Raw genomic sequence first — 16,807 nt, forward strand, 5'->3', positions numbered from 1 at the left:
ATCCGATATTTTTCAGGTTAGTACTGCCTATTTAGGAAAAAACAAAAACAGAACAGTAGAAACCACATCAAAAAGCTTATTTTTAATGAATAGTGGGCTTTGTCTTATATTATTTAAAAAAATTTTTTGGTAACCCGAAGCCAGTGTGTAGTAATGCTATCAGACAGAAAATCTTTGTATCCAACTCTTACTGGTTCATCTTCGAGACACCTTACCTCTTCTTTCTCTAATTTTGCATGTTTGCGCTCTGCAGCCACATTTTTTTTCTTATTAAAATTAAACTGTGCATCCTCTTCAGCTTTCAGTAACTTCCTTTTCTTTTCCTCATATTCTCCTATGAGCTCTCCTGATGTGCTGATTTCCTCAAAAAACTGGGTTCTTTCTTTGGGTTTTTTCATTGAAATGGACTCTACAGCTCCCTTTTAAAAACAGTAAAGCACATCAACATAAAATATATGGATGCTTTTTCAAAATCATGAACCAAATAGACTAGTACAGCCCCTTACCTGAAAAACGAGACAATTCCGTGCTTTGACTATGATGCCTATCTTTTCCAACTCAGCTACGTAAGCAGAACGACTCACCGGATTATCACCAAAATGAAATTCTGAGCATCCCCCTAAGAGAATAAAACTGTTATTAGAACTATAAATACTAGGGGCGCCTGGGTGGCTCAGTCAGTTGGGCGTCCAACTTCAGCTCAGGTCATGATCTCACAGTTCGTGGGTTTGAGCCCTGTGTCGGGCTCTGTGTTGACTGCCGGCTCAGAGCCTGGAGCCTGTTTCAGATTCTGTACCTCCCTCTCTCTCTGATCCTCCCCTGATCATGCTGTGTGTGTCTCTGTCTCAGAAATAAATAAAATACTAAAAAATTAAAAAAAAAAAGAACTATAAATACTAGACATGTAACAACTATTCAAAATATAGTACAATTATTTTTCTTATTAAAGTGGCCAGTTATGTAAGAACATAGGTGTTATTAATAAATGCATTTAACCAGTCAACAATTACTGAATGTCTACTATAGGCCAAGGAGAATTCTACAGTAGTGAACAAAACAGAGGACAGTCTGGACCTCAAGGAGCTTATACATCCCACAGTGCAGACAAAAAGGAGATATGTAAGTACAGTAAAGATAATGTGAGAAAGTATTAAGTGCTAAGAAGTAAAAGAGAGCTGGGAAGGGGATCTGGAAGTTTCTGTGGCAGGGAACAGACATTACAATTTTTTTAATTTATTTTTTAAATGTTTTATTCATTTCTGAGAGAGAGAGACAGAGAGAGACAGCGTGAGCAGGGGAGGGTCAGAAAGAGAGGGAGATACAGAATCCGAAACAAGCTCCAGGCTCTGAACTAGCTGTCAGCACACAGCCTGACATGGGGCTTAAACCCACGAACTGCAAGATCATGACCTGAGCCGAAGTCATACGCTTAACCAACTGAGCCATCCAGGCACCCGAAGACATTACAATTTTAAACAGGATAGTATTATGGACTGAATGCTTATGTCCCCCGTCAATTCATACATAGAAATCCTAACCCCCAAAGTGATGGTCTTAGAAGATGGGGCCTTTGAGAGGTGATTAATTTGCAACTATGGAACCCTCATAAATGGGATCAGTGGGCTTATAAGAGACCTCACAGTGCTCCCGAGTTCCTTCCACCACATGAGAACTCAATGAGCTGTAAGCAACCCAGAAGACAGCCCCTCATCTGACCATACTGGCAATGTGATCCTGGACTTTCAGCCTCCGGAACAGTGAGAAATAAACTTTCATTGTTTATAAGCTATCTAGTCTGTGGTATTTTGTTATGGCAGCCCAAACAAAGACAGACGGGCTGAGAACAAAACAAAGCTGAGGCACTGCACTTCTGTTCTGAACATATATCACCAAACCACGTAATCAAAACAATATGGCACTGGCATAAAAACAGACATAGAGACCAATGGAGCAGAATAGAGAGCCAAGGAATACTGCATCAACTTATATGTGGAATCCCAAATAGTTAAACTCATAGAAGCAGAGAACAGAACCGGTGGATGCCAGGGGGAGAAAAAAAGGGGAGATATTGGTCAAGTGTTACAAAGTAAGCTCTAGGCCCAACAGGGGCTCAAACCCACAACCTCAAGATCAAGAGTTGCTGAGCCAGCCAGGTACCCCTAAATACATGCAATTTTTTTACCTGTCAATTATAAGTCAATAAAAATGAGAAAAATAAATTTACAATTAATTAAATAAGGAGTAGGCTATAGAATCCTTACTGAAACAGAGACTTCTGAGTAAAAACCCAAAGAAAGTGAGAAAATTCACCAATAAATATATCTGGGTGATAAAGTGGTAGAATACTTAAATTACACATTAAGATATAAGTATACAATATAAGTATTTATTTATAAAATAGTATTTATACATTGAAACATTAAGACCATGTTCTAGTGGACCAGAATAAAATATCAAAAACAAAAAACCAAAACCAAGGCATGCCTATATTATGAAGACTCTGTAACTCTTAACATATAGAAAAGATATTCATAAACAACTCTCAATCTTGCTTCTTCAAGAAACAGGAATTTCATGATTTAAATCACCAAATACAAACTCATATATTTCACTCAAATTGCCACTTATGGGTAGAACACCATTTTATACAAGCCAAAAATATAGGGCATTTGGGTATCTCAGCTGGTTAAGCATCTGACTCTTAGTTTTGGCTCAGGTCATGATCTCACAATTTGTGAGGCTAAGCCCTGCGCCAGGCTCCTCGCTGACAGCGTGGAGCCTGCTTGGGACTCTCTCTCTCTGCCCCTCCCCTGCTCACATGCGCAGGTATGCTCTCTCTCTAAACTTGGCAAGTATGTGTGTATATATCAACTCATCAGTAAGAAAACAGATAAACATACATAAAGAATCTCTTTCATTTTAACCTAATAACCAGTAGAAAAATGCTCTTTGACAGTAGAGAAACTTGAACAACTATGTGTGCTTTAAGAAGAGTCTTAGTGGAGAATCATAGAGGTTCTATTATTTGCTTCTGAAATTTGTCATCCGAGAGAGAGAGAAAAAGATCTCTAGTTTAATAGAAATAATAAATCACACCCTTCAAAAAAATAAAAACCAGGTCATTTGGCTTAACTTCTGAAAAGTCAAAGGACTCATAATCAAGTATGTACAAAAAAAATACCTCGGATAATCCTTGTAAATGTTTTCTCCTCTCCACTTTCCTCCACATACACAATTTTTACACTTGCAGAAGAAGAGACAGGTTTTCCAATATGTGCTCCATGAATGAGTTCTTGAATATTTTTCACTCTTAAATTAGCTATTTTCTCTCCCATTACAAAACTAAGTGCATCCATTACATTAGATTTTCCTGGGAAAGAAAAGAGAGAAAAAAGTTATCCCTTAATAATAATTTAAAAACTTTGCCCAGAGCCAAAGAAGCCACCAATGGAAGTGAAATACAGCCAATACACCTGTCTAAATAGTAGTACTGCCTTGTGAGTGAACAGTTTTACATAGATCACTGGGTTCTTCCGTGCAGCTATGGCAGAATTTAAGGATCTTAAGTAAGCGGTTTTAAACTCCAACTCTCTTCCATTATTAAATATTATATTATGGCAAATCATTTAACCTCTCTGAATTTCAGTTATTCCATTTTATGAATACTAACCATCACTTATTTTAAAAAATGGCTAACTATATCCAAGTTATTCCCAAGGACTATAATAAGGTTGCCAGACTATTTGATTGGTAGGAGCTGGTAGTACAGAAAAGTTATAGAGCAGGCCTGAGCCTGCAATCCTTTGAAAGTCCTGCTCACAAGATTGGCTGGCATCTGGGGATTTGTGTTTTAGGAGGGTTTCCACCATTTTCTGATAAGAATGTCTCACTGTGCCTAAAGTGTTTATACAATATGATTTATGCTAGACCCATGTTTTCTTTTTAGGAGTTTGAAATTTGGTAGATTTTGGTTTGTGCTAGACAGAGGGTGCCTAGCTGACCATTCCCCAGAAGAACCCTGGGCACTAAGTCTTTACCTGAGGTTCTCTGGTAGACATATTTCATGTATACTGCTACTACTTACTGCTGGAGGAGTTGCCTGTCCTATGTGACTCCACTGGGGAGAGGATTCTTAGAACCTTGTGCCTGGTTTCATCAGTTTGTCCCCATGTGCTTCCCCCTGCTGAGTTTGCTCTGTTCCCTTTCACTGTAACACATAACAATCCTGAGTACAACTCTATGCTGAGGTCTGTGAATCCTCCTAGCAAATCATTGAAATGGGGGGGGGGGGTTAGTCTTGGGGATTCCTGATCCAAAGGCCAAACTGTTATTCCATCATGAGCCCACAGTTTGCTCTAAGACAATTTCCAAGGTGTCATTGCTACTACCATCTCTATCGATCGATCGATCTACCTACCTATCACATTCCTTCCCCCATATCCACAAGTAACTTAAATTTCCAATGCCAGAACAGGGGGAAGATAATACAAAGAAAATACTGTCAGCCAGTGGAAATATGACTTAGTTTTAGAAGTTTATGATCTTGGCCTGAACTTACAACCCTGCGATCAAGAGTTGCATGCTCTATCGACTGAGCCAGCCAGGTGCCCCAGTTAATAATCTTCCTAAAAAGAATTACAGGAGGTTAAAATGGTATAAATTTATTTAGCTAAGTTTCAATCAACTATTGGGTATGAAACATGGCTTCTTGGGTTAACTGACAATCTGCAGATTGAAAGCTATTATAAGCCAGATAGATCAAAGTGAGTACTAACTGAACTGAATTAAGTCTGACTGTAACAGATTTAAAGAGAAACCGGTTTTGGTCAATCCTTATTTAAAATCTGCCTAAAATTGGGGCGCCTGGGTGGCTCAGTCAGTTAAGCGTCCGACTTTGGCTCAGGTCATGATCTCACAGTTGTGGGTTGGAGCCCCGCGTCGGGCTCTGTGCTGATAGCTCAGAGTCTGGAGCCTGCTTTGGATTCTGTTTCTCCCTCTATCTCTCTGCCTGTCACCAACTCATGCTCTCTCAAAAATGAATAAACATTAAAAAAATCTGTCTAAAATAAACACTTGCTTACTCAAATTAATTTAAGAACAAGACAAAAAAACCTCCCTGCCTAATGAAGGTTATATTCTATTAAGAGAGACAGAAAACAATTACATACTAGAATAAGTATCATGAGGAAATAAGCTGGGTGACGGAATAGAAGGTTAACTGGGAGAGACAAGTTCAGATAGGATGGTCAGGAAACATTTATTAAGAGTCTAATTACTAGCCAGTGTAGAGTTAAGACTCATCTGCTGAAAAGAATGAATGGACGGATGGATGGATGGATGAACAAACCAAGTCAAGTCTGGTAATGGTCAGATAGAGGACCTCTGATGTAAACAACTCAAAACCAACATCAGGAAAGTAACAATTCCAGAAGAATTATTTTTTAGGTCGTTATCACTTGATGAAGATGGACCAAATACTCAAAGATTTAAACATTACACGACCACTCTCCCATCTTAAAACCTCAATGTTCCCATTCACTTGCTTTCTCACCTAACATGCTAAGCCCCTTCTCACTCCAATTCTGCAGGCCCTCCTGATGTCCTCCTCCATTTCTTCCTTTCCCATCCTTCTGCCCATTCAAGTCCCGGTTATTTCAGGAGCCCCGTAGCTGCACTCCTCAACCATAACGCTCTTGCTTCCTCAAAGTCACTCATTCATCCCACAGGCATTTACCGAGCATCTATTAACCAGGCTCTCTGCTAAATATTAGGGCTAAAACTAAATAATAGGTAGGATTCTCTTCTAAGGTGCTTACAACAGTGGGTTATAGGACAAATCTGTATTGAACTCCATTTTATGCCAGAGATTCCACATCTGTTTACTCAGTATTTGCAACAATCCTATGAGGTAGGTTTTGTTTCATAAATTAAAAAGTAGAGACTCAAGGTCAAGCAAATCGTAGGTTTTGGAGGTGTCTGAATCCAAAATCTATACTCTTCCCGCAAAAAGCAAAGAATTATAATCCACTAGAATAAATTCTAAAATAAAATTAACACACCACACACCTAAGAGAAGCACTAACTACTGGAGGCTCTGAGTAGACTTTAGCAGGAGATGATTCGGGGCTAAGTTTTAAAGGGTAATTAGAAGTTTGGGGAGGGGACAAACCTACCATTCCAGGAAAAGAGAACAGCTTGGTCATAGGTATGGAGAAGTGAGAGAGCATGGTATCATTCCAGTAAAAAAAAATGGCAAATAGGAGGCACCTGGGGGGCTCAGTCAGTTAAGTGTCTGACTTTGGCTCAGGTCAGGATCTCACGGTTCATGGGTTTGGGCCTCGCATCAGGCTCTGTTCTGACAGCTCAGAGCCTGAAGCCTGCAGCCGTTTCTGATTCTGTGTCTCCTTCTCACTCTGCCTTTCCCCTGCTCATGCTCTCTCTCTCTCTCTCTCTCTCTCTGTCTCTCGGAAATAAGTGTTAAAAAATTTTTTTAATGGCAAATAATTTTATGTAGGTGAGGCAGAACTTACCAGGTTGAAATGCTAAGAGAGAAATTAAACTTTATGCTGAAGATTACATAAAGCCACTGGAGGATTTTAGGAATACCAGTGACTTTTTCAGACATGTTTTATCAAGATTTCTCGGACAATTATCTACCAAAAAAAAATGAGCAAAGGACATAAAAAGGCAATTCAGAGAAAAAGAAATATAAAAGGCCCTTAAACATATGAAAAGACACTTAAGCTCAGTCATAATAAGAGAATGTAAATTAAAACTGCATTGCCTACCGGTTCTATCATATTGGCAAAAATCCCAAACTCTGAAAACATTCCTTTGGTGAGGGAGAAGAGAAACAGACCCTTTCATTTATTGTTATTGGAATTACAAAATGATACAACCCCTATAAAGGGGAAATTTGGCAATAGCTAATGAGATTAAAAATCTGTTCATCTTTATTTTTTACTTGAATTCCAGTACAGTTAACATACATTAATTTCAGGTATAAATTATAGTGATTCAATAGCTCCATATATCATACCATGCTCATCATGATAAGCATACTCTTAATTCCCTTTACCTATTTCCTCAATCCCCATAACCCACCTCCCCTTTGGTAACCATCTGTTTATTCTCTATAGTTAAGAGTCTGTTTCTTGGTTGTTTCTTTTTGCTTTGTTTCTTAAATCCACATATGAAATCATATGGTATTTGTCTCTCTGACTTAACTCACTTAGCATTATACTCTCTAGCGCCATCTAGGTCTTTGCAAATGGCAAGAGTTCATTCCTTTTTTATGGCTGAATAATATTCCACTGTGTGCTATGTGTATGTGTGTGTGTATATATGCATGTATGTGGTGTATATACAGATGTATGTGTGGATACATATATATGTAGAGAGACGGAGGGAGGGAGAGTGCTTCTCTATCTATTCATCAGTTGATGACACCTGGGCTGCTTACATCTCTTGGCCACTGTAAAGTAATGCATCTATAAACACAGGGGTGCACATATCCCTTTGAGTTAGTGGGGTTTTTAAAAATTTTTTAAATGTTTATTTATTTTTGAGACAGAGAGAAAGAGAGAGCGAGAGAGCGCGCGCGCGAGCAGGAGAAAGAGAGAGAAGGAGACACAGAATCCGAAGCAGGCTCCAGGCTCTGAGCTGACAGCAGAGAGCCTGATACGGAGCTCGAACCCATTAACTGTGGGATTATGACCTGAGCTGAAGTCGGACACTTAACTGAGCCACTCAGGAGCCCCTGAATTCGTGTTTTTGTATTCTTTGAGTAAATACCTAGTAGTGTGATTGCTGAATCACAGGCTAGTTTTGTTTTTAACTTTCTGAGGAATCTCTATATTGTTTTCCACAGTGGCTGCACCAGTTTGCATTCCCACCAACAGTACACAAGGGTTTCTTTTTCTCTACATTCTGGCCAATATCTGTTGTTTCTTGTGCTTTTGATTTTAGCCACTGTGGCAGGTATGACGTGATATCTCATTGTAGTTTTAATTTGCATTTCCCTGATGAGAAGTGGTATGGAAGACCTTTTCATGCGTCTGTTGACCATCTGTATGTGTTCTTTGGAAACCTCTCTCTTCATGTTGTCTGCCCATTTTAATTGGATTATTTGTTTTTTGGGTGTTGAGTTGTATAGCTTCTGTATATATTTTGTATACTAACACTTTATCTAAACCCATTCATTTTTTGAGTCAGCAATTCCACTTCTAAAAATCTATATCTCTGATTTATGTGCACAACCGTACGATGGCAAATACACAATTATGCAATTCATTACAGGTTGTTTCCAACAGAAAAAGATTGGAAATAACTCAAGTGTCCAAAAATTAGAGGAATATCTGAAGTAGCTGTATAACACCTACACAACTGAGAGTTACACAGCAGAAAGAGAACAGAAGAGGATACAGGAAATTTAGAAAGTGCATAACAGCATATATAGTAAAAAAATTTGAACTTTGATGTCATGAGAAGTGAGGGGTTAGAAACAGCAACACATCCGTATTTGCTTGCATTTGCAAAAAGAAACACTGAAAGACAGTCAAGAAATGAATGGTCATCTTTACAAGGTGAAGAGCAGGACATGGAAACGGAGACGGACACCTGTCTGCTTCTCCTGGTCCATTTTCTACCCTGCATCCTGCCCGGGATCAATAGGATCTCACGCCTTTTGGCTTCTTCTTGGATTGGCCAACGGGGAGCCAAGGCAGGAGGGAAGGAAAAGAACGGTATTTATTCCCTTGCTTCTCTCTCTGTGAGGTGGCTTCTAACTATCTGTATCCTTCGATAGGTCACTACCCTTTCAAATTTCCTTCTGGGTTCCTTCTTCTCTAGGCCTTGGGTGGGGATAGACCCATCATGCTAACCTTGCAATTCATTTATAGCCTCCCACACATTTGTAATTACTCCCTTTGTAAACAAATGGTCTTCATTTGAGTGTGTCACCTGCTTCCTGTTAGGACCCTGACAGGAAGAACAGAGCAGAAGCAAGATTTTTGGTGTCTATTTTTCTATATAGTTTTGAGCTTTGAAATATGTGTATGCATTGCCAATTTATTTAAAACAAAACAAAAACCAAAATTTAAAAATTCTACAAACGAAGGGTACCTGGGTGGCTCAGTCGGTTAAGCATCCAACTCAGGTCATAATCTCAGGATCATGATATTGAGCCCATTAATATCTTAAACCTGCTTAAGATTCCCTGTCTCTAAAAAAAATAAAAAATAAAAATAAAAATTTTATAAATGAAAACAGAAACAAGTAAACTTAAGTGAGTATTAAATTGTGATAACCATATTGAGAAATGGTTTATTTCAAGGGACCTCAGATCACAAAATTCTGACTGTACATTCTTAGTGGGATATAGTTCAAGGACCAAAAAGAAGTATAAAAGAATTTTAAATTTCCTTTAGTGTCTTTATTATTTGTAATGATATTGGCATCGGTAGTTTTAAGATCGTTTTCCTCTATGTTATAGATTAAAGCAAATAAGTATATTAGTGATGTTAGGAACTACGATTTTCAAAGTAAGAAAAAATATTTGCAATGACAAGAATCAAGGCTTAGTGAAAACATAGTTATGTTAATGCTGAATGAAAGGCACCCGATTAGCTCAGTGGGTTAAGTGTCCAACTCTGATTTCAGCTCACGTCATAATCTCATGGTTTGTGGGATCAAACCCCACATTAGGCTCTGCACTGTGAGCACAGAGACTCTCTGCTTGGGATTCTCTGTCCCCCTCTTTTTCTGCCCCTCCCCTACTCACACACAAGTATGTGCACCCATGTTCTCTCTTCCAAAATAAGCTTAAAAAAAAAAACAAAAAAAAAAACAACCTCAGTTTTGTAAACCTTCATGAAATGCTGATTCAGTCAAAATTATTATTTGGCATTAAAACCATTTGGGTAGCATACACAGTAATTTCTGACATCAGCTGTAGCAATATTTTCTAGATAGGTCCCCTGAAACAAGGGGAAAAAAAGCAAAAATAAACCGGAACTACATCAAAATAAAAAGCTCTGCACAGCAAAGAAAACAATAAAACTCAAAGACAACCTACAGAGATCTTTGCATGTAAGATCTTTGCAAATGACATAGTCAATAAAGGATTACTATCTAAACTATATAAAGAAATTATACAACTCAACACCCAAAATACAAATAATCCAGTTAATAATGGGCAGACAACATGAACAGACATTTCTCCAAAGAACACATATAGATGGCCTACAGACACATGAAAAGATCTTCCACATCAATCCTCATTGAGGAAATGCAAATCAAAACTACAATGAGGTATCACCTCACACCTGCCATTACGGCTAAAATCAAAACACAAGAAACAGGTGTTGATGAGGATGTGGAGAAAAAGAAACACGTGTGCACTGTTGGTGGGAATGCAAACTGGTGTAGCTACTCTGAAAACCAGTATGGAGGTTCCTCAAAAAATTTAAAACAGAACTACCCTACAATCCAATAATCACACTACTGGGTATTTACCCAAAGAATACAAAAACACGAATTCAAAAGGATACATGTACCCCTATATTTATAGATGCATTATTTACACTGGCCAAGACATGTAAGAGTAGTCATAAAAAGGAATGAAATATTGTCATTTGCAACAATGTGGATGGAGCTAGAGAGCACAATGCTAAGTGGAACAAATCAGAGAATGACAAATACCATATGATTTCACTCATGTGGGATTTAAGAAACAAAGGAAAAAGAGAGAGAGAGAGAGAAAAACCAAGAAACACTTAGAGAAGAAATACGGTTACCGGAGGATAGAGGTGGGGGGATGGATGAAACAGGTGATGGGGAATAAAGGGGATTAAAGAGTATATACTTACCATGATGAATGCTGAGTAATATATAGAATTTTTTGATCACTGTGTTGTATACTTAAACTTCTATAACACTGTATGCTAACTATTCTGGAATTAAAATTTAAAACTTAATAAAATTTAAAAAACACACTTGTATAACTGGTTGATAAAGAACATTTTTGTATTATGTCAAAGTAACACTAGTAACACTAGCAGACTAGTTGGAAGGGAAAAACTAATTGTATAATGTAGTGATCACTGTCACCATCCTGATCCTAAAATGTCAATCTTAGCATCACTAGTGGTAAAACAAATAGATATTATGTGATGTAATACAATGTGAAATACACAACATCACCTATAATGGAATCCAACCAAAACTGTTTAATTTGAACCCATCAGCCTTTCATGTACTGAATTTTTTCAAATGTCTTTTCCTCATCTATCAAGAAATAGAATGGATCTTCTTGTGGAAACAAATGAAGATTACTGAGGTGTGACACATGGATTAAAGCAGGGGAAGACCAAAGACTGGGAACTCAGCTAAAAGATTACTGCACTAAACCAAGGAAGAAATGAGAGCCTGAAACACTGACAGTAGTGGCAACAGAGGGAAGATAACAGGTTATGAAGGAGGTAAAACTGGCCCAGACTGGTAATGTTCTGGGTGTGACAGGGAGAATTTATTAAGATGAAAGAGAATTCATTTAAGTGGCAGCCATATGAAACTCTGCGAGTAAAGCATTCTAAATCCAAGGAACAGCATATGCTAAAACTCTGAAATGGAAATAAGATTAGTCTGCGTAAGGAGGGCAAAAAAGAAAAGCGATCTGACCAAAGCATAGTAAATACAGGAAAAAAGAATATTAGGGAAGAGAAATACACAGAGGCCAGATCATAAAGGGGTTTGTGGATCATGGTAGGAAATACTAGATTTTTTTCCAAGTGTGGGGGAAAGCCATTTGAGAGTTTTAAATGAGGCAGTGCTCTGATTTATAGATTTCCTTTGTTTGTGTGTTAACCACTCACTCTGGGTGCTGTGAAAATGAATTGCAGGCAGACAAGAAAGCAAGCAGAGGGATGTGTTAGGAGGTTAGAGCAGTAGTCCAAATGAGAGCTCTAGCAGCTTTGACTGTGAGAGTGGCAAAAAAAAAAAAAAAAAAAGGCAAGAAACAACTGGATTCAGGATGTATTTCAGAGGTAGAGTTATTAGGATTTATAGAAGATTAGATGAGGGAAGTGGGGTGTAGAAGGAGGAATAAAGAATGACTCTGGGTTTCTGGTCCAATTGCGTCCCTTACCAAGCAGGTAAGACCTAGGAAGGAATAGGTTTGTTTCATGGAAGTAGGGGAGAGGAAATTTGCTACTCTTTCTGATTATAGTATTTGTTTTTTAAAGACTGTATTTGTAAGTAATTTCTATGCCCAACATGGGGCTTGAACTTGACTGAGCCAGCTAGGCGCCCCTAATTATAGCATTTTATAGGTCTACTAGAAATAGCAAAAAAAAAAAAAAAAAAGCTGAATATTATAGGCTAGATATATACTTTTGGAAGTCAGTTGCATAAGGATGGTATTTGAAGCTATGAAACTGAATAAGATCATGTGGGAAAAGAATATAGGGAAGAGACAAAGGACCTATTTCCAGGGGGCGGGGAGGACTCTAGAGAGCCAGGGGAGAATCAGCCAATAGCTGAGGGCATGCCAGTGAAACAGGAGGAAACCTCGTTGGTGTACAAAGTCAAAAGAGCAAAGTGACTCAAGGAGGGATGAAATGTGATCACCATGCTACCTAGACAGCAAACCTTCCTTTGACTAACTCTTTAAAAACACCCCCAGTATTTCCTATTTCTCTCCTGTTTCTATTTTTCTCCTTAATACTTAACACCTTAACATTCTATATGCTTTTCTTATTGAGTCTGTTGTCTGTCTCTCAGCCTTTGAATGTAACTTCTATATGGGAAGGGATTTTTGTCCTGTTTGTTCTCTGAGGAGAATAGTACATGGCACATAGTAGGCATTCAATTATTTTTAAATGAATGAAATACCATTGATAAATCACAGGGGATGAGGACAGGAAATTGGCCACTGACTTGTATAAGATGTAGGTCAACAGTGACATAGAGAAATCATTTCAGTGGAGCCTGGGACTGAACACTGAATCAAGAGCATTGAGAATGGCTCAAAGACTTTCACTGTATTGATAAACTGGGGCAATAGCCTATAGAGACAGTGATGTTCAAAGGATTTTCCCCCAAGCATTTCATCATAAAATTTTTCTTTTTATTTTCAGAGAGAGAAAGAGAGTGTACAAGTGGGGGAGGAGGCCAGAGGGGGAGAGAGAATCCCAAGCAGGCTCCATGCTCCATGCTGAGCCCTAAGTGCAACCCCACTACAGTGAGATCATGACCTGAACCAAAATCAAGAGTCAGATGCTTAACTGACTGAGCCACCCAGGAAACCCTAAAAAATTTTCAAATATACAAGAAAGGTGAAAGAATTTCATAGAAAACACCCACATGTTTACCACTAAATTCTACAATTAACATTGTACTATACTTCCTTTTCATACAGCTATCTACCCTCTATGAGAGTGATAATAAGGCATGTATTAATACCAATGAAAATTACCCAATAAGGAAGATAAAATCCAATGAGAAAGATATACAGAATAAAAGGGGGCGGGATTTAAAACAGATGTGGAGAGGACTCAGGTACGCTTGTAGTACTTCCCTGCTAAATACACTTCAAAGTCTACCATTTTTTCCGTAAAGTTAAATTTATCACCCTGGCAAGGACTTACCCAATAGGACTCTGATGTTCTATCCCACAGCTCCCTGCACAGGCACTACATTCCTGCCAATTTGGACTATTAGCTGTTTCACCGATTGAGCTTCCCAAACCTCTGGAAAAATACTCTTTACTCTTTGAGCCAGCTCAAATGATAATTCCTCTAGAAAATCTTCCCTAATCATGATCTCTTCTTGTCTGTACCTCCCCAAACCAGATCTAGTGTTTTCCTTGTTTAAAGTTACATAAACAGTGTTATTCGGCCTCCTATTTCAGTTACTGTATTTTGTTATACTCCCTATACCTTGGGAGCAGAAGCTCTTAGAATACATACCTCCTTTTGCTTCTAACACTATGTATCTGTAAAAACTATTTGCTAAATTTGAGTGGCAAACATCAAGGTTAAAATCAAAGATGAAATTTTTCCCACTACCATAAAAAGCCAACATTAGATTTACTAAAAACAAACAAGAACATGTCAAATTTTGACAGGTGGCAACAACAGGAAATTATTGCAAAAAGTGTGACTAACCAGCAATAAATTGAAGTTTAAGAGAAAATGAATATAACAGAAAATTATCAGTTGGGTTAGAAAATCTACCTAAATGTGTCAGTAATTCTTTCAGATTATTTATTAAAAGAAGCATTCAAAAATATAAATGAAATACCACTTATTAAATTTGTCTTGGGAATTATCCTGAGTTTTAGCCTCTGTATAGAAGGAGAATGTGAACAGCTCATGTAAAATTCACCAAAAAGTAAACCAGAAATCTTTGTTGTAGAGAGATTATATTAAAGGCAATGCTGCAATAATCCATGACTGGCTTCCTATGGTTCTAAGCAAAGTCTCTGGGTTACCAGCGATTCTCAAGAGGGAGCCTCCAGGGCATGGGGACAAGAGGAATTTGTGGAGGCATTTTCACAATAACCTTAAGATTTGTTGTTAATCACAATATCTATTGTTGAATTATGGTAAGAAATCAGATCATTTTGAAACTTATATTTGGCACTAGTTTTAAAAAGTTCAAAACAACAGTTCAACAGGATCTTGAATGGTAATGGGCAAGTCGTTCAGGCTGACTGTAGTATTTTATATAAATACTCATTCAAAACATTACACTGTTGTAAGTACAAAATATAATTGAGCAACCCTTCACATAATCACCAGTTAAAAGGTGAAACCAACTGATGGTGGGCCTAGTAAGGTGATAAATGAGTGAAGATTAGGATAGGAATGCAAGGAATGTTTATAATAATTATCTTTTCAATGTCTTTTTGATAACAGAATAAGTGTGAATGAGGTAATATATTACACAGAAGTGGCAAGGAAATCCTCAATTATGTGCACATTTCCAAGCTCACGTGTTTTTTCACATATACTAAGTGCAAAGACAACATTAAACAGTAGTTATTTTTATAAAGTAACAGAAATTTCACCACAGTTCCATCATAATTATACTCCAGATTTGGAGTGCCAGGAAAACACATACTTCCGTTTCCTACTCAAGGTCTGTCAAATAAGTTACTTTCTTCGGGCAAACATCATCTTTCAACCCAAGAATGGTTTCTGGGCTCAGAAAGGAAATCTGGACTGAGAGAGCCATAAGAAGACTCCAGAGTTAGGAAAAAGCTCAAAGTAACCATCACTTACGGCCCTCCACAGGCTGGCCAGGCCCCAACTCAAGTCCAGACTCCCCACTTACTGGACAACCTTGGAAAGTCATCTGGCCCCTCTGAACCTGTTTCCTAAACCGTAAAATGGGATACTACCCATTTGTGAGGATTAAACAGAAACAGGGGTGCCAGGAACTTAGTAAAACTCCATGAACGCCATCATTATAGCGCTCCTGTATACAAAGTTCCTTGAATCCAAATTGTTGTTCGGGCTCCTCAGAACCAACTATTTCCTCCAGATCTCACTGTCGATCTTTGGATGCAGAAGGGAAGGGCATGGAGAGGAGGGGTGTAGAGTCACACGGCCGTTCTCGTCAAGCAATGACACTGCAGCCCAGACCAGACAGCGCCCAGACCAGCATCAGCGGGTGACACAGTCAGAACCACAGAAACCAAGAGGACTGCAAAGGCCAGGACTGATCACATCCCTTTAAAAAGAGAGGACTTGGGGGGCACCTGGGGGGCGCAGTCAGGTAAGCCTCTGACTCTTGATTTCCACTCAGACAGCGATTTCACCATCATGAGGTTAAGCCTTGCTGGGAATGCAAGCTGAGCCTGAAGCCTGCGCAAGAGTCTCTCCCTCCCTCGCCCTGTTTCCCTCCCCCTCTTGGGCACGGGAGCCTGCTCGCTCTCTCCAGATGTCTTGCTCAATAGAGGAAAAAAAAAAAAGGAGGGTGGAGGATGCCTGGGTGGCTCAGTCGGTTAAGCCGCCGACTTCCGCTCAGGTCATGATCTCACAGTTCGTGGGTTCGAGCCCTGCGTCGGGCTCTGTGCTGACAGCTCAGAGCCTGGAGCTGCTTCAGATTCTGTGTCTCCCTTTCTCCCTGCCCCTCCCCTGCTCACATTCTGTCCCTCTTTTAAAAATAATTTTTTTTTTTAAAAAAGAGGATTTTTGCAGCAAAGCGCCAGTCTCCCCGGGCACTGACCCCTCTATGACCACCTCCACGCGCAGGCTCTGCGGGGTTGACCTCAGGAAGGAACTTCACTGCTCGAACGTAAAAGAGCAGGAAGCTCTGAGCAGGGACCCCGACTGAGGCCTCGCGTCCACAGTGACTTCAGGACGGGCTGGTTACCTTCCCACCTCCCGCCCTTCCCCGTTGTTTCCTGTGTGCTTTGTGCCACGTGGAAGAGGCCACATCCAACAGGTGGCGAAAGGTCTCTGAGTTTGGGATCCCGAACCTGCTCTATGGCGACCTTGCTTTAGGGCTGGACACAGCGGGCACTGCACAAAGACGCAACTCGCGCGCGCGCCTTCACAGCTGCTCGGGACAGGCGGGGGTGCTGGGAGGGCCGGGGGAGACGCCGCAAGGAGGGGGGTCCGGGACAAACCCGGGGTTGGGTCGTGGCCCAGCTGCAGAGGGTGAGGGTGGGCTCCTGGCGGCGGGTCGGGGTTCTGGAGGGGAAGGGCCAGGGTCTGGCGTTCGAGGTGGTTGGTCGAGGGCTGGGGGTGGACGGTCGGGGAGGCGTCCGGTGGGGGGTGGGGCGGAGGGCTGGGTGGAA

The 16,807-nt window shown here is 39.7% G+C and overlaps 1 protein-coding gene across 1 annotated transcript in view; it reads right to left on the reverse strand.

The window, feature by feature from the left end:
- Positions 1 to 16,807, reverse strand: part of SMC1B (structural maintenance of chromosomes 1B) — a 72,456-nt gene that overhangs the window by 54,462 nt on the left and 1,187 nt on the right. The window contains exons 2-4 of the mRNA XM_039234502.1: positions 3,182 to 3,370; positions 507 to 619; positions 216 to 419 (exon numbers count right to left, since the gene is read on the reverse strand). Coding sequence (XP_039090433.1) covers positions 216 to 419; positions 507 to 619; positions 3,182 to 3,370 — 506 coding nt within the window. The remainder of the gene's footprint in view (positions 1 to 215; positions 420 to 506; positions 620 to 3,181; positions 3,371 to 16,807) is intronic.

This window comes from Hyaena hyaena, unplaced genomic scaffold (genome assembly GCF_003009895.1).
Source record: "Hyaena hyaena isolate Hyena2069 unplaced genomic scaffold, ASM300989v1 scaffold_4, whole genome shotgun sequence".
In the NCBI taxonomy this organism is placed as follows: Eukaryota; Metazoa; Chordata; class Mammalia; order Carnivora; family Hyaenidae; genus Hyaena; species Hyaena hyaena.